General features: G+C 39.6%; 1 protein-coding gene across 17 annotated transcripts in view; it reads left to right on the top strand.

Annotated features, from left to right (window-relative positions):
* The window catches only part of DTNB (dystrobrevin beta), a 241,823-nt gene that overhangs the window by 79,549 nt on the left and 143,284 nt on the right, over positions 1-18,990 (top strand). For all 17 annotated transcript variants that reach the window (XM_027966577.2, XM_027966572.2, XM_027966578.2 and 14 more), the window contains exons 7-8: positions 7,569-7,674; positions 10,797-10,963. In XM_027966577.2, coding sequence (XP_027822378.1) covers positions 7,569-7,674; positions 10,797-10,963 — 273 coding nt within the window. The remainder of the gene's footprint in view (positions 1-7,568; positions 7,675-10,796; positions 10,964-18,990) is intronic.

The following is an 18,990-nucleotide window of genomic DNA, read 5'->3' as shown; positions in this document are numbered from 1 at the left end:
TGTAGCAGCCATTTTTTGTTTTTCCAGGTAGAGATGAGATAACAGAGCTTCATGCTACATTTAGAAAGTTCTGGAAAGCAGAGAATTTTTAAAAATCTATGTTAAATCTTCCCAGATGGTGCTAGTGGTAAAGAACCCAGCTGCCAATGCAGAAGACGTATGAGACACTGATTCAATCCCCTGGTCATAGTTCGATCCCTGGGTCGGGAAGATCCCCTGGAGAAGGGCATGGCAACTGACTCCGGTATTCTTGCCTGGAGAATTTCATGAAGAGAAGCCTGGTGGGCTATAGTCCATAGGGTTGCACAGAGTCGGACACAGCTGAAGTGACTTAGCACACATGTTAAAATTAGTGGGTAAAAGATGAACGGATATAGGATACGGACGTAGTTTGAAGGTGTCTCGCCATAGAATATTAATTATAAGGGAAACATAGCAGCTTGGCAGTAGAGAAACCTGTCAGATACCACTTGAACCAAGTGATCAAATCCCCGTCTCCAGCAGAGGGAGGGGCTGACAATCCTATTTCCTAGTAGGGTGCCCTAAGAAGTAGCCAGGATGATTTCTCTTGAGAGAAAAGCACAGAGTCTCACTGGGGAAACATTCAATAATGCCAAATGCAGGATTTCTACACCATAACTGGCCCACACACTTTAAAAGGGCAATGTCATGAAAGACAGAGAAAGATTGAGGAGCTGTTCCAGATTATAGGAGTCTAAAGAGACATGGAAACTGAAACACAACCATGATCCGGATTGTTGTTGTTGTTGTTGTTATAAAGGACATCATTGGGACAACAGAGAAAATCTGAATTGAAGCTTGTGGACTAGATAATAGTGTTCTGTCAATACCATTGATTTCCTGAGTTTGATACTTGTATTTAATCAAGAGAATATCCCTTTTGTGGAAGTAAAAAGTTATTTAAAGTTAAAAGTACATCTCTTCTGCAGTAACATTTGAGGAGTCTGGGTTAATGGCAAATGGGAATTTTTAAATAATCTTCTGATAGGGTTTCCATAAATCTGAAATTACTTAGAAGTAAAAGGTTAAAATGGCTTTCCCTGATAGCTCCGTTAAAGAATCCGGTAAAGAATCCGGTAAAGAATCCGGTAAAGAATCCGGCTGCAATTCAGGAGACCCTAGTTCGATTCCTGGTCGGGAAGATCTGCTGGAGAAGGGATAGGCTACCCACTCCAGTATTCTTGGGCTTCCCTTGTGGCTCAGCTGGTAAAGAATCCGCTTGCAATGCAGGAGACCTGGGTTCAATCCCTGGGTTAGGAAGATCCCCTGGGGAAAGAAAAGGCTACCCACTTCAGTATTCTGGCCTAGAGAATTCCATGGATTGTATAGTCCATGGGATCACAGAGAGTCGGACACAACTGAGCAACTTTCACTTTTACTTTCAAAAGGTTAAAATATGGGATATTTAGCCAGGCCATAGAATAACATATATCCATACATATATCCACCAAAAGTTATATTACAGAACTTGCTGGAAATTCTGACTTTGTTTTCCTGGACATTGAATAAAGTTTGGCAAGAGTTGACTGGCATATGATTATGTGTGTGTGTGTTTCCTAGGTATCCTAACTAAGCAAAATTTATAGTCTCTGTTAGCAAGCCTCTCATTACCATTATAATCTAGTGTGCATTATTACCATTTTCATTGATTTGAAAGACCCTTTCCACGCCTGACATCTCTCAGAATCTCTCGTTAGCCCGTGGCATCTGACCGTTGCTTTTGGCAGGTGGTGGTTATGATGGGTTGTCATTTCCTGCGCATATGTAATAGCTTGATCATAGTTGTTGCTGTCTCAGGCACTTCAGCTGAGTTATGTCCCCTTTTGGTCCTGCATGTGCTGTCATTTCAGATGTCCTCAGAGAGCGTATACTCTGATTCAGCATTAAAAAGTTGTTGTAAACACAGAAGGTTGTGGACATAACAGAAATAAATTTCGCATTAGTGAGATAAATATTCATCATTGGAGAAACTACATATTTTCTTACAAAGCAATATCAGGTGCTTTACAGAAGATTTTCTTTCTTCTTCTTTTTTTTTTTTTTTAAGGAAGATATCCACAAATAGATGAAGCTGTGTTTTTATCATTGAGATATGACCAAAATCTTGTCAGTTGAAGCAGTGCCACTGAACCTTGCAAAATTGCCAAATCCTTCCGAATAGATGAAAGGAATTTCAGTTCATCAGGAGGCTGGTGGGACCGATTCACATGTCATGAAGGATTATAGTTAATTATGTCATTGAGTTAGTTTAATTGGCTGAGTGTTTTTCTTTCTTAGTGGCGGAAAAAAAAAAATAATGGTGCATCTTACAAATGATGGTGTCTTAGATTGGATGAAATACAGCATATAACATGGATTTTGATATGAACAGGTCTATGGTAATGAGGCCTATATTGCTGGCTTTCGTTAGATTGAACAAAATTGCAGTGAGTTGAAACTGAGATTTTACCCTAAGTTAGGCCTGTGGAGGAGAATGTCTTGCTAAATTATTCCTTAGGTAGAAATGACGATGGCTCCAAGATTGTTTTCTTTTTTTAAAATTAATTTTTAATGGAGTATAGTTGACTTATGTTTTCATTTTTTTAAAGGAGATTTTTCAGTTAACAATGCTTACTGTGAACATTCCTGTAGAAAAGGCTCTGCCCTCTGCTATTACTCATGAGCTGAGAACAGGGTCTGGTGGTTCCCTGGCCAGTAGGCAGGGCTGGAGGTTGCTGGGCTTGCAGTGTTGGGGGCTCTTGGCTCAGCTACTTCTCTGCGAGACAGTCTGCATGTACTCCCTACTCTGGAGTCTGTGGTTCACTAGTCTTCGGGGTAAGCAGGAAAATTCTTTGCCAAGAAAGATCTGAGAACCGTGGACTCCTAGTCACTTGACTTCCTGCCCTAATGGCAGCCTAAAAGAAGAGGACATGCCTGCTCAGATGCTGCGTTTTATTCATTATTCCTTTTAAGCATAAGCAAATTTGAGTTTAAGTCATCATTTTAAAAAAATCCCTGTTGATGTCCCTATTTTGCTTTGAAAAAACAAACCTTGCAAACTCCTCACTGTCTACTGGGTTGTTAGCCACACACGGTGGTGCTTATCAGTCCAACTGCAGCCTGTCTTTTCTCCTTCACTCCTGATCTATCCTACCCCTTTGCTTCAGTATGCCATGGGTTCTTTTTAGATATTGCCCCAGTGCCCTTTACATTCCCACCAGCAATGGGTAAGGCCATCTTTTTTGCAGCCTTGTCAACAGCGCATATTCTTTCATTTAGGATTTTTTTGCCAGTCTGAGAGATGAGAAATGTTATCTCAGCATAGTTTTGATTTGCATTTCACTTGTTTTGCATAAGCGAAAGTGATGTTCTTCTCTTCTTTATGTTCTTAGCCCTCACTGAAATGCAGTAGCCCCTGACCTTTTCCCTCTCCTCCAACAAAGGCCTCATATTTCCTATCACAGCTGAATATCTCCTGGTCTTTGATGCTCTGAATCTTTCAATGTAGGATTAATTGCTTCCTGTTCTGCAGTCCCTGGCCAGTTATATGTAGCTCACTAATATCCTGAAGGGATGCACCTTGGTCTTCTTCAAATTTACATCCTCGTGACTAACAGTCTAGAAGATCATCAGTGCTTACTAGTTATTTGTTGGATTAATTGAGTAGTGGTTTTAAATCAAATATGGCATGAGAAAGTATCTGAGTTTGAATTGTAATCATAAGCTTAAAGCTTGTGGATATACTTGCAACCTTATTGTTTTCATTGATACTTTTATTCCATCATTTTCTTAAATGAGACTATCTTTACAATGAGGAGAATGCAGAATTTCAGATTTTTTTAAGACTTTTCCATTTTTTAAAAAGCTGTAATAAATAAAAGTAGCTCTGACAAAAAGCACAGCAACTTTATATAGTTGTGTCATTGCAAAGTATCGTAATTTTCAAAGTCCAAAATAAATCTGTGATATGGGCAAATTCAGAGCCTTTTAATAATTGAAGGCCAATCCATAACATTGGTCCCATAACCAGTTAATGTGTGTTTGCCCTTGCCAGACAAAATATTTTTATAACTCTACGCAAAAGTTTGTATAAAAACATTTAATCTGAAAGATTTGTAAAATGATATTTTTAAGGCTTTTAGCTAAATGTTGTACACTGTTTAACTGATGACCAAGTAAGTCATAGGACAGAGGATAAAAATTATTTACCTATTGCCCATAAGGAAATAGAAGTTTTTAATAAAAATGATGAGATTGGAAATTACAATTATGATGATCTAATGCTAAATTATTTTACTTGTTTTCTCATATTATTTTAGTGATACTGGGCTTCCCTGGTGGCTCAGAGGTTAAAGCGTCTGCCTGCAATGCAGGAGACCTGGGTTCGATCCCTGGGTTGGGAAGATCCCCTGGAGAAGGAAATGGCGACCCACTCCAGTATTCTTGCCTGGAGAATCCCATGGACACAGGAGCCTGGCGGGCTACAGTCCATGGGGTCGCAAAGAGTTGGACATGACTGAGCGACTTCACTTTCACTTTAGTGATACTGGATTTCTCACTTTTAAGAGATAGTTTGTCCCCTCTTTTAATGCAGGAAAGTTGTAGCTCAAAGTGGAGGGAGGGAAGTGAGAATGGATGGCATCTAGACTAGTAACTGTCAGTACTGAGGATTAGAATAACAAAGGGCAGGGAGGTAGGTGACGAACTGAAACACTAATTAAAAGAAAAATATGAAAGTACATACAAAGATAAAAACAGCCTCAGTGTTTTATTGAGGAAGGCGTAAATAAATCATGGTGTTTTTGCTCAGTGGATAAGGCAGCTGTTAAAACGATTAGAAAAGAAGACGTAGCAAAACAATAAAGTATTTAATAAAACAACTTAAAAAACAGATCATATATTTTTATCTACGTACATAACTCTATAGAAGCATACGCATTTGGAGGGAAATACAGAAAAATGAGAATTGTAATAGGAATGTGCATTATATGCGGTTTTATTACAGCTTTTATTATAAATATTGTGCTGTAAAAAATAAAGAGAAATGCAAAGCATGCGTTTAAGAGCAAAACCAAAATAAAAAGGTAGAGAAAGAGGCAGTCTGTTTCTCACATAGTTATTTTCTGAGTCACGAAGTTTTAGAGCTAGGAACTCTGTCCCATAAGTTCTCAAACTTTCTGGTATCAGGAGCATTTTACACTCCAAAAAACATTTGAGAACCCCAGAGAGCTTTTGTCTATATGGGTTATATCTATCACTATTTTCATGTTAGAAATTAAAATTGATAAATTAAAAATATTAAATCATTTAAAAAGAATAATGACAAGTCTATTATGTATTAACACAAATAATATATTTTATGAAAAATGTATTCCAAAGCAAAATTTTAATGAGAAGAATGCCATTGTTTTATATTTTTGGCAAATTTCTTTAATACTTGGCTCAACTGAAGGCAGCTGGATTCTCATATCTGCTTATCCATTCAATCCGTTGTGATATGTTGTTTTGGAGTAAGTATGGAAAAAATAATCTGGTCTCACACAGCTGTGTAGTTGGAAAAGGGAGGAATATTTTAAAAGCTTTTGCAGATAATTATGGATATGCCATGTTGCCTCTGGAACACTCCACCGTACACTCTTGAGAGAATGAACTGGAAAAGGCAGATAATATCTTAGTGTTATTATGGAAGTAGTTTTGGCCTCATGAACTCCCTGGAAATGATTTAGGAACCTCCCAGGGGGATCTCCGACCATACTTGGAGAACCACTGCTCTAGCCCTTGAGAGACAAGAAAACTGAAACCAGATTATTAGGTGATTTTCCCCCAAATCACGTAGTTAATGGAAGACAGAGACCTGGGACATGGTTCTTCTGGCTTCACTCCTCATGCCTTCAGTGGACCTCCAATTATGGTATGAGTTAGGACAACTTAGGACAAGAACCGACTCATTGGAGAAGACCCTGATTCTGGGAAGGATTGAGGGCAGAAGGAGAAGGGGACAACAGAGGATGAGATGGCTGAATGGCATCACCAACGCGATGGACATGAGTTTGAGTAAACTCTGGGAGTTGGATGGACAGGGAAGCCTGGTGTACTGCAGTCCGTGGGGTCACAAAGAGTTGGACATGACTGAGTGACTGAACTGAATTGAACTGAGGACAACTTTTGGAAACTGATCCTGAGTGTATTTATAAGGGAGTTCTGAGATATCAGATATATCCATTCCTCTGTCTATGGACTTTCATGTCCTGCAATGAGCATTGGGGTGCATGTACCCTTTCAGACCATGTTTTCCTCTGGATATATACCCAGGAGTGGGATTGTAGGGTCATATGGTAATTCTGTTTTTAGTTTTTTAAGGAACTTTTTCATCTTGAAGATTTTTAAAAAACCTGTAAAACTCCATGATAGGTGAGTCAAGACTTTTTAGGGAAAGTACCATTAGGATTATAAGTGGGCTTGTAAAAATGTAATTTTTAACAAATATAAGAAGATACAGATATATTAATTTAAACATTATCATGAATGGTACGTTTAATATTTGTTAACTACCTCTGACTAGTTTAAAAAAACTCCCTAGCATCTTCTTTCTCAATTTTAAGTGGATGCTTTTAATTTTATTTTGGTTTATTGCAGTTATTTACATATCCACTATAAGAGATATTTTCCGTGTCCAAACCTCCATTCAAATGTTGGGTGACTTACTGGTTTTATTTTTATGTTGTTCACCCATTCCTCCCAATTTCCATTGAAATCTCAGAAACAGTAGTAACTTGGATGCCTGAGATGGAAAACACTTTGGAAAACTTTAGCCTATTTGAGTAGGCATTTCTCAAACCACGCCATCAGTGCACAGCTGTGTATAGAGGGCCTTTGGATGGTGACTTCCTCCTGTTATCACCCTCAGCCCTCTAGCATATATGTGAGACCCTTTCCCTCTCTCCATTCACTGTTGGCCTGTACTCTGTCTTGGATCTGAGACTGCTTCACATTTCTTCAGAAGTAGTCTTTTGAGTTGTTCTGATTCAGTTAGGACTTTTACAAGTCATTTAAATGTGTTATTCCTTTATTGTCTCATCTGTAAAACGAAGACAGTAATGCCTTTTTATCTTTTTTTCATTTCATATCTTTATTGAAATACAGTTGACTTACAATGTTAGTTCCAGGTGTGTGTGTGTTAGTCCCTGTCGTATCTGCCTCTTTGTGACCCCATGGACTGTAGCCTGCCAAACTCCTCTGTCCATGGAATTCTTTAGGCAAGAATACTGGAGTGGGCTGCCATTCCCTGCTCCAAGCTTCAGGTATGCAACACAGTAATTCCATCCTAGCCTATTTATCTTATACAGTTGTTTTAAGACTCAAAATAAAATAAATGTAAGTAGAAATGCATTTGAATATAGCAGTAGTATTTAGGATAGTGTGTTGCAATGTCTGTAGTAATGCAAAATATTATTTTGCTATAAAATTTCCCATGTAATTCATTACACCTTGGTTGTGAGAATCCTAAGTTAGCTTAACATTAGAGTTCAGAGGTAACTTGAAAAATGTTTTTTTTTTTCTCTTCACAGAAAAAGATAATGCTAAATATGTTTTTAGACACAATGATGGCCGATCCTCCTCCCCAGTGCCTTGTCTGGCTACCTCTCATGCATAGGCTTGCCCACGTGGAGAATGGTAAGCAGAACTTTCATCATTCAGTCCCCTGTGCTACAGGAAGTATGTGAACTGGTAATATTTGTAATGTTCTTAGCTATTGTCACTGAAAACTGTAATTGACATTTGTTGGCACTCCATCATTTGAATTTGTAGTTTCGGCTTTCAAAGAAGAATATTTATTTCTCAAAAAAAAAAAAAAGAGGAAAGAGGACTTATTACTTAGGATACCAATGTAGTAATATCAGGTCAGAAAACTTTGTGTTTCAAACTCTAGGCTTTTCCCCCTAAATTCCAGATGATTGTTTTCTGCTTGATCCCACCCAACTTAGCCATGACTTCCTTTTTTCCCCCTGTAGTGTATAAAAAGCTTAGCTCCAAAAAATTGAATGTATTAAATATCCACCATTAAAATTATAATTGTTTTGGAATAGTTTAAAGGAAAGTAGCTAAGATAGAATTTGGTACTTGGTTTCACCAGTACGGTTTTTTCCTTTACTACTGCATTTCTCTCAGTATTCTCCCTAAGTGCATGCATGCCAAGTCGCTTTAGTGGTGTCCAGTTCTTGTGACCCCATGGACTGTGTAGCCTGCCAGGCTCCACTGTCCATGGAATTCTCCAGGCAAGAATACTGGAATGGGTTTCTTCCTGACCCAGGGATCAAACCTGTGTCTCTGGCATCTCCTGCTTTGGGAGGCGGGTTCTTTACTGCTAATGCTAGCTGGGAATCTTTGTTTCACTTGGAACTGAAATGGTATTTACCTCTGAGTAACTTCTTAGGTTTTTCTAGTATTGTTATCAGCTTATCTCCTTGTTTAGGTTGTTTCAGTTCATTAAAGGAAAGGCCCTGGTTTTCCCTGGACCTTCCCTTCGCTCATGGCTCTTGCCTGTCTCTCCTTATTCCACAGAAGAGAAAGAGTGAAAGGTGACAGGCACTAAAAATTAGAGTCCTCGTCTTCATTTTATAAGAATGAGAGAACACAACCATACTCTTATATCTTCTGGCTCCTTTTCATATCTTTTTTTTTTTTTTAATTTCTCAGCCTTTTGCCCAATTATGACTTTAGTTCACAAGTCCTTAGATGCAAGATTATTTTCCAAAAGTTCTGAAATTTCTTGAGTAGACTAAAACAGTTAAATTTTAAACAATATTTTTGGAAAGAGATTTGTGCTATTAAATTATAACAATATTGCTTCCTTGGGGGAGCAATACTTTTATAGTCCTAAATGTTTTAGTAGTTTCATATCCAGCTCATTTTCATAAAATCATTTTAGGCCTACTCTGCCAAGTAGAGGGAATCTCATTTGTTGAGATGTATTATCATTATCCATGTGAACATTTTGTTGTGACTTTCTACGTAGTCACATTGATTACATTATTGATTACATTCTTATGTGATTAACACTTTGATTACTCTTTAGAAATATCTTGGTGACAAAAATTTAAATTTCTTAGAGGAAGTTTAAACTTTCAATTTCTCATTCCAGATTTTACTCTTTCTGTTATTCTTTAGTGATCTTGTTGCATTATTTTTTTCACCAAGTGCTCAGGTTTTGTCCTTGTTTGTTTTGAGTCTTGATTCTCTAGTTAACCTACATTGTTAGAAGCAGGACTAGAAGTCCTTATAATTGAAATAAGATTGCCTTTGTATCCGTAGGGCCATAAAGAGCTATTCAAATGATGATTTGGCTATTACACCCCTCTTTCCTTTGACTTAGACTTCTTGTGTTCAGAACTGAATTGGCAAAGGGAACAATGTTGCTTTCAACATTTAAAAGTATAAATAACAATCTGTGATACACAGTTGTGCATTTATTGCCCACTTTCCACTCAATGAACTGGACTTTCAGGCCCCAGTAACCATTATAAATCCTAACTGCCAGCTGGTGGTTTTCCACCAGGTAAGATGCTGTGTGAGGTGGAGAAAAGAGTGGCAGGTCACTGAGTTTCCCTTCCTCCAAATCACTGCCCCTTCCTTGGTTAGATTAGAGTAATTTATTTTATGTTAGTACTTAGAGCTCTTACCTAAAACTAGTACTTTTTTAAAAAATTAAGAAAAAATTTTTTTTTAATTGAAGGACGATTGCTTTACAGAATTGTGTTGGTTTCGGCCAAACCTCAACATGAATCAGCCATAGGTGTACATATGTCCCCTCCCTGAAGAGCCTCCCTCCCAGCTACCTCCCCATCCCCACCCCTCTAGGTTGTTACAGAGCCCCGGTTTGAGTTCTCTGAGTCATACAGCAAATTCCCATTGGCTATCTATTAAAACTAGTATTTTGATGTGGCTTGCCTTACTTTTTTTTTTTTCACCAGTTCCCATTTGCTCCCCAGTATGTAATAGTATTTAATTCAGCAAACATTTCAAGACCATCAGTCCAAGGGACTGTGTGAAATACCACTTTGCAGGTAATAGAGACATATAGCATGTCGTCCTGACCCTCACAGATTTTATGTTAGTGAAGGAGACGTGTCCACAGCCAACAATATACATCTCTTTAAAAGAGATAGGATTGGAAGAGAAATTTGGAGTGAAGGTGTCTCTCCTCCTTACTTATACATGTATGCAAACTTTGAGACATGAATGATGTTTTAAAGAAGGAAATTGGTTTCTAAGGTGAATTGTAATTGATTCTCAATGGGACCTTTTGGTATTGTCTTTTTATTTCAGTAAATGGCTGGTTCAGTTCAGTTCAGTAACTCAGCCCTGTCCAACTCTTTGCCACCCCATGAACCGCAGCACACCAGGCCTCCCTGTCCATCATCAACTCCCGGAGTTTACCCAAACTCATGTCCATTGAGTCAGTGATGCCATCCAGCCATATCATCCTCTGTTGTCCCCTTCTCCTCCTGCCTTCAATCTTCCCCAGCATCAGGGTCTTTTCCAATGAGTCAGCTCTCCGCATCAGGTGGCCAAAATATTAGAGTTTCAGCTTCAACATCAGTCCTTCCAGGGAACACCCAGGACTGATTTAGGATGGACTGGCTGGTTAGATGAACTAAATAGAAGACAGTTGCAGTTCTTCAGTGCTAGTCGTGTCTCCACCTTGGCTTTTATTTTGGTCTTCCACTGCACTGGCCTTCTTCTCCAAATGACAGTGACTTCTCTCTCTCTCTGGCCCTCTCCTCCCCGCCCTCAAGTCTTCCACCCTGTGGAGTGCTCCTATTGCCGCTGCGAGAGCATGATGGGTTTCCGGTACCGGTGCCAGCAGTGCCACAACTACCAGCTCTGCCAAAACTGCTTTTGGCGAGGCCATGCCAGTGGCCCTCACAGCAACCAGCACCAGATGAAGGAGCATTCCTCTTGGGTAACTGCTCTGTGTCTCAGTCTATGTCCCCAGTGCTTATCTGTTTCATCGGTAACAGCACTAAGGGCTTCTTTCCTGATAGATGCCTATCAAATGAGGATGTGGCGTCGTAAAATATTAACCCTGACTTTCATGATGGGGTTTGCAGATATGTTGTGCGTCGTCACTTGATTTGACAAGCAGAGTTGTTGTTGTTTGTTTTTAACATTTTGCAACTTTGTATTCACATTAAATAAAATATCAGAGCATCTTCCCTTGACAAGACATTTGCTTTCACAAAACTGAGCTTTGTTTTTACATGTGTCGTACGTATTAAAGATGTTCCAGAGTGTATTTTGTGCTTTTCTTGAGCATTTAGGGTCAGTGCTGCAGTGCACATGCTTTTGATGAAATCTTTGTGCACATTCTGAATTATCTCATTAACATAAGTTCCTACAAGAAGCTAGCTGTGTTATGAGGAAGATTTAAATTTCTCTTTTGCAGGCAAATTTTATTCATGCTTATAGGATTTAAATGTTGCAAAGAAAGCTGCATAAGATGAAGTTAGATTTTTGCCTCTTGACAATTGGGGAAATGCTGTATTTTACAGTTGCCACATTGATGTCTACTTTCAAAAGTAGTCTTCTAAATAACAGTATTTAGGTGGAGGTCAGTGTTTTTAATTTTTCTGTGTAGTGTTTATAAATCATGTAACAAGTTTAGCATCAGTCACTTTTTTTCTTCCCTCCTTCCAGTTTATTTCCAGAGTTTTTAAAAACGCCATATTTTTATTTCCTAGCAGTTGCTATAGTCTTGTTTTAAAACTTTTTCCTCTAGTTCTTGTTTGTCGATTGGTTGGTTGGTTTGCTAAAAGGTAGAAAAATATTTAGGGTCATAAGTATAATTGTGGATCTAGGTTCTTTAGCCTGGGCATCGTACTAAACTTTAAAAGCTTCATTATTGGCGGCTGGGAGCAGGTCTTTTCTTTTAGTTAACCTTCTTAAAACTCAACCAAGAAAAAAGCAAATAAGGGATTAGTTAAAATCCAAGAGCAAACTTTAATCAAGTGTGTACTTCATTTCCTACATCTTTGATAATGTGTTAGAGATCATTTTTTTATTAGATGGCTTTTCAGTTACAATTAAACCATAAAATGTTGTTAAACTGAACCTCCTGTCCTGAGTCTTGTTGTATTGTAAATTCCAGTTTTTTTTTTGGTTGAAGAGACATTATTTTAAATTTTTTTAAAGGGCAAAGGGGGAAAAAAACCCCAATAGTTTATTCTCTTTCATTGGCTAGGAAGAATTTATAGATTTAAAAATTGTTACTTTTTCTTCAAGTTTAAGTATCCCACGCTGTTAATTGACTTTTTAGTATTTTTTGGCTGCTTCCTGTTTAGAGTCTCACTCTTTAGACTGAGATAGCTCTTTGCTATCTCAGAATGATTGGATTCTCTGAGTGTATCTACTGAAAATTCTCCTTCTAGATGTCAGGGCTAGGAGGATAAGGATCTTCTTTTTCACCTTGGTTTAAGCTTGCTCATTTAGCTAATTTATAACCCTTGTAGAAATGGGAATTTTACATTTGCTTAAACATCAGTGACTGAATATTGCTTTATGATTTACAAAGCAGTTTTTCATACCCTGTTGATCTATAGCATACCTAAAGTACAGAAATCACATGTGAATTTTAAAATTTCTATTTGATCCTCACAACACTCTTGTGAAGTAAGTATTATACCCATTTTAAAAAAATTTCAGTTTTGTTATTTTTTTCTAGTTTATTCATTCATTTTTGTGGTGGTGACTTAAGACTTCAAGAACATCAAGTGTTATCAGCAAACATAATTTTGATGCTGGTGTCATAAATGTATCAGTTCTGAATTTTGATGAGTATGTGCATTACGATGGTCAATGCATCCTGGGAGGATCTTTTAGCAGTGTGTGTGTGTAACTTGTTTTTAAGATTAGGGCTCTGTGTGCAGTGTTCTTGTTCTTTGAGGAAGATATTGGTGAATTTTGAGGCTAATTGGGTAAAGAAGTTTCCACCTAAGAAAAAATATATAGTCAGTTTAGTGGTAACTTTTTTGAAGTTTGTCCACTATATTTGTATTAATATTTTGAATGAACATTTCTCTGTATGTTTATAACAGATGAATTTAGTGTGCATGAATTCCATTATAGATTTGATATGTATATCGTTGGTGCTTGAAATTTTTATTTTTCCAAATGTTCTGTTTAATGTTTTATGTAAGTAACTATGCAGTATACTTCATTATTCTTTTAGTCATCAATCCATTCTTTTACCTTTCTTATAGAAAAGAAGCCATATGGTACCATACTTGTGATTCATTCTGTCCACTTATTATTTATTCAAAAGATATTTTTTGAGCATCTGCTATGTTCCAGGCAGTGTAAAAGGCTTATGAGATCTATCTATGAACAAACCGGACGAAGACTCCTACCCTCAGTTCAGTTCAGTTGCTGAGTCGTGTCCGACTTTTTGTGACCCCCAAGGACTACAGCATGCCAGGCTTTCCTGTCCATCACTGACTCCCAGAGCTTGCTCAAACTCATGTCCATTGAGTCGGTGATGCCATCCAACCATCTCATCCTCTGTCTCCACCTTCTCTTCCTGCTTCAATCTTTCCTAATATCAGGGTCTTTTCAAATGAGTCAGTTCTTTGCACTAGGTGGCCAAAGTATTAGAATTTCAGCTTCAGCATCAGTCCTTCCAATGAATATTCAGGACTGATTTCCTTTAGGGTTGACTGGTTTGTTCTTTTTGCTGTCCAAGGGACTCTCAAGAGTCTCCAACACCACAGTTCAAAAGCATCAATTCTTCGGTGCTCAGCTTTCTTTATAGTCCAACTCTCACATCCATACATGACTACTGGAAAAACCATAGCTTTGACTAGACGAACCTTTGTCGGCAAAGTCATGTCTCTGCTTTTTAATATGCTGTCTAGGTTGGTCATAACTTTTCTTCCAAGGAGCAAGCATCTTTTAACTTCATGGCTGCAGTCACCATCTGCAGTGATTTTAGAGCCCAAAAACATAAAGTCTGTTACTGTTTCCACTGTTTCCCCATCTATTTGCCATGAAGTGATGGGACCGGATCTTCTGCCATGATCTTCGTTTTTTGAATGTTGGATTTGAAGCCAGCTTTTTCACTCTCCTCTTCGTACTCTGGTGGAGCTTAAATTTTAAGGGGTGTTAAAGAGACCACTAGGGCTTGCCAACATCACTGTTTTCCTGTTTTTGCTGGGCACACATCTAGACTACATTTTTCAGCCCCTCTGTATCTAAAAGGACCATGTGAATAACTCTTACGAGGGGAATATGATTAGAGTGATACATGTCTTTCCAGAACAAGGCAGTTAATAGCTGGGTGCCTTTTCTATTTTCTTTATCAGCTTAATGGAGAGAATTTCTTTAGGATCCAGAGAGGGTGAAACTATAAAACTTCTTAAGGACTCAGAGAGGTAACAATTATAAAATGAAAGGAAACTGGCTCTTTGAACAATGGGTGGGAAGAATCCTGGGAGGATTCTGCTCTCAGGGGAGCAAGAAAGAAAGCTTGTATTAAGCCACTGAGGTTTTAGTTTTTGCAACAGTGGTTGATACTAGAAGTGGAGTTCTATTAAAGCAAAACCTTTAAATTTGTTTCACTGACTTAGCAGTCAGGTAGCACACTGATGAGGACACTGACATTGGGCATGGGAAGGACAGAAACCCAGGTTCCGCAGAGGTGACCAGTTTCGTAAATTTGTCATCCATGATAACTTGGGAAACCTACCTCATGCCAGGTTAACTCTTGGTTAAACATTGGAAAAGGTCACAGTGTGTGTTGACTTATTGTTAAGGTATTACGTGAAAGAGAGGAGGTAAGGGAAGAATTGGTTAGTTTTCAAGCAAAAAAACGAAAGGAAGTAGAGAAAGTTGGGGCAGAGAAAGGAAAAGCAGACTGTTTTAGAGAGCAGGAGATAAGAGTTGAGAGAGGCTTCGAGCATCAAAGACCTAGTAAACATTCTCAGTTGAAAACAAGTGACCCAGTCCTGTGGCCAAGCTCAGATGAAGGGTCAGAGTCCATCAGAACTGCTGCTCTCACAGAATTATCTTGCTCCCACCTGCATAGCTTCTGATTTACTGGCTCCAGGATACACAGAACCTGGACACAGGCCGTTTTTGAAAGTTCCCCCAAGTGATTCTGTTTTGCAGCCAGAGTCGGGAACCGCTGACCTATTGTTTCATCTGGCCTCCAGGTGGCTGCTGTTAGTTGAAAGCAAGAGTCAGGGAGGGAAACGCATAAATCAGGATTGAGAATTGTGTCTGGGGAAGAACTTAGTGTGTGGTTTCTGGCACATGGAACTGACTAGAAACAAATAGATCAAAGGCCTGCTAAATTTTTGAGGGAATTATATTGGCAATGGAACCATGAGCCTATTTGAGCTGTAAATGTAAAACTATTTAAGGACCCAGAATTTGCTCTGGAAAGAGGTGGGTTGTGAAGGTTTTACAGCCCCTTGGGAGGGCATGCCAGAGCCCACTTGCACCAAGGAGGATATTGGATGAAGAAGAACCTTCTGCTCTTGCCCTGCTGTTGTCTGTTGGGACTAGGGAGGGTGGGTGCAGATAACACACTTGTTCAGTTCATAGGGTGCAGCCTCAGGGACTGCACATGATGAAGAAGAGTGTGCAAGAGTCAGAGGTCCTGCGCTTGTAGTTGAATGCCCTGACTGAATGGGACTTCAGGTTTGCTTTTGGGTAGTGGGGGAGGTTTGAGTGTATTCTCTGTGTAGCAGAAGAAAGATGACAATTACTTACCAGTATCCATGCTCTCCTTTTCTTCCTGGATCAGTTCAGTTCAGTCACTCAGTTGTGTCTGACTCTTTGCAACCCCATGCACTGCAGCACGCCAGGCCTCCCTGTCCATCACCAACTCCTGGAGTCCACCCAAATCCATGTCCATTGAGTCGGTGATGCATCCTCTGTCGTCCCCTTCTCCTCCTGCCTTGAATCTTTCCCAGCATCAGGGTCTTTTCCAATGAGTCACTCTTCACATCAGGTGGCCAAAGGATTGGAGTTTCAGCTTCAGCATAAGTCCTTCCAATAAATATTCAGGACTGATCTCCTTTAGGATTGACTGACTGGATCTCTGTGCAGTCTAAGGGACTCTCCAAAAGTCTTCTCCAGCGCCACAGTTCAAAAGCATTAATTCTTCTGCATTCAGCTTTTGTTATAGTTCAACTCTCACATCCATACATGAATGACAACTGGAAAAACCATAGCTTTGACTAGATGGATCTTTGTTGGCAAAGTGATGTCTCCTGGGTATATAACTAGATTATATAACCCATCCTCCTTGTAGCCAGATGGGCCATGGGACTAGTTCTTACCAATGGAATTTGTTTGGAAGTGATCTGTATTAGGGTCAAGGTTCAGTTCCGTTCAGTCGCTCAGTTGTGTTCGACTCTTTGCGACCCCGTGAACCGCAGCATGCCAGGCCTCCCTGTCTATCACCAACTCCTGGAGTCCGCCTAAATCCATGTCCATTGAGTCGGTGATGCTATCCAACCATCTCATTCTCTGTCGTTCCCTTCTCCTCCTGCTCTCAATCTTTCCCAGCGTCAGGGTCTTCTCCAATGAGTCAGCTCTTCGCATCAGGTGGCCAAAATTTTGGAGTTTCAGCTTCAACATCAGTCCTTCCAATGAACACCAGGACTGATCTCCTTTAGGATGAACTGGTTGGATCTCCTTGTAATCCAAGGGACTCTCAAGAGTCTTCTCCAACACCACAGTTCAAAAGCATCAATTCTTCTGTGCTCACTTTCTTTATAGTCCAACTCTCACATCCATACATGACCACAGAGGCAAGGTAGTTTACAGCAATTGTGTCTTCTCCAGTCTCTCTGTCTTCACGCTTCCCACTCCCTCTGTACGTTTGCCCAAATGAAAGGATCTCTGTTAGTTCCCAGAGGCAGAGTCCTTAGATGAAAGGAAGCTGGGTACCTGAATGCCTGGATCAGAACCCGTCTGCCACTTTACACTCTCACATGAGCAAGAAATCAGGAAAAGGAATGAAGGGTAGGAGTGGAAGAGTCTTAGAGGCCTTGTTGACATAATGAGATTTGAGCGGTCTTAGAAGTTTGCCTGCAGACATCTGGTCAGAGCAGGAGTTTTCAGTGTCATGCTGTGGAGCAAGACTGTGCCTGAATTCAGGGAACAAAAAAAACCCAGAGTGGACAGAGCAAGGGGAGAGCTGTAGGAGAGGAGGTCAAAGAGGTAACAAGGGCCTTGGTGGCCATCGTGAGGACTTTGACTTTTACTATGAGTGAAAGAAGGAATCTTTAGAGTTTTGAGTAGAAAAATAGCTTGCATTGATTTATATTTTTAAATGATCAGTCTGGATGCCATGTAAAAAGTGAACAGTGGAAGGAAAAGGTAGAAGCAGGCCATTTTGGAGAGGTAATTGCGGTAATTAAACAAGACATGATAGGATATTAGCAGTAGAGATAAAAAGAGTTAGTAGCAGATAAAAAGAATGGAATTAAGATATGTTTTATAAATCTGGCTGATGGGTTGAATGTGGCTTGTGAGAGGAAAGGAGTCCAAGGAAATACTAAGATTTTGTCCTAAACAGTTATAAGGATGGAATTGCCATCAGCTGAGGCAATGGCAGCCCACTCCAGTACTCTTGCCTAGAAAATCCCATAGACAGAGGAGCCTGGTGGGCTGCAGTCCATGGGGTCGTTAAGAGTCAGACCCGACTGAGTTGACTTCACTTTCACTTTGCACTTTCATGCATTGGAGAAGGAAATGGCAACCCACTCCAGTATTCTTGCCTGGAGAATCTCAGGTACGGGGGAGCCTGGTGGGCTGCCATCTGTGGGGTTGCACAGAGTTGGACATGACTGAAGCAACCTAGCAGCAACAGCAGAGATGGGGAAGGTTTGGGCTAAAGATCATTTAACAGTGATTAAAAAAACACAAAAACCTACAATACTACATCTAGAATACTTCCTCCAAATCTGAATCATTTAAATATGGTAATAAAAATTCTACTGAATATGATGAGTAGTTATTTGAATAAAGTTTTTCTTTTAAAAGTATAATTTAATAGAAACTATGATAGTCTCTGTGACTGAGTTAACCACTTAAATCCTCGTTGAGATCATAAGGCTGTGATGATTGACAGGAGCCATCTCTGTGTGGGCCTCTGAATGTGGCTTCTGCTTTTCATGGTGTGGATTCTGTGTTTTAAGAGAGAACATCCCCGCAGGAAGCAACTGGAGTACCAGCGTGCCTGGCGCGCTGGGGAAAGCCACAAGGCCTTGTCTGACCTGGCAGTGAAGTTATATCATAATACTCCACCATATTCTGTTGGTCACAGAAGAATAGGCTAGAGAAGGGACTTCATCTCTGATGATGGTGAGGTGGTGATAAAATTTATCACAGGGAGCGTGGGTGGCAGGAGGGAATCACTGCAGTTATGTTTGGAAAATACAGTCTGCCACCCAGAGGATAAAGCCTTACAATCTGAACAAGGATTTCCACCCAGCCAAGGAGACTATCAAGTTTTTCTGCTAAATTAGTGCAGTTTGGCAGCGTTAAGTTTATTCATATTGTTATGCAGCCATCACTGCCATCCATCTCTGGGACTTTTTCATCTTCCCAAACTGAAACTCTTAATCCTTTCCTGATAATGCAAGGAGGATGGAGATAAACAAGCCTGCTCCCACTCCTTGCCTTCCCCTCTGCCTTACATTCTGATCTCTGTGCATTCTGGTCTTCACTTTACCAAGAGAAACTTGACCAATTCCCATGTGGTCGTCACTTCACGATGGGGAGTATGTGTGTGTGTACAGAGTACACTTGTACCGCAGTACAGTTTGTTGGTAGAATGTCTTGGTAGAGGTAGTTATGTAACTTAGCTGAGGATATGGAAATTTCACCTTTCTTCCCACCAGATGGCAGACTCCACCTCAGAACAAAGTTATCCTATACTTGAAAACCTATAAATGACAAAGTATTGGATTTAACAACCTC

The sequence above is a fragment of the Ovis aries genome, chromosome 3 (genome assembly GCF_016772045.2).
Source record: "Ovis aries strain OAR_USU_Benz2616 breed Rambouillet chromosome 3, ARS-UI_Ramb_v3.0, whole genome shotgun sequence".
Classification (NCBI taxonomy): domain Eukaryota; kingdom Metazoa; phylum Chordata; class Mammalia; order Artiodactyla; family Bovidae; genus Ovis; species Ovis aries.
The sequence above is the reverse complement of the archived record's forward strand: the minus strand, read 5'-3'. Positions and strand labels throughout refer to the sequence as shown.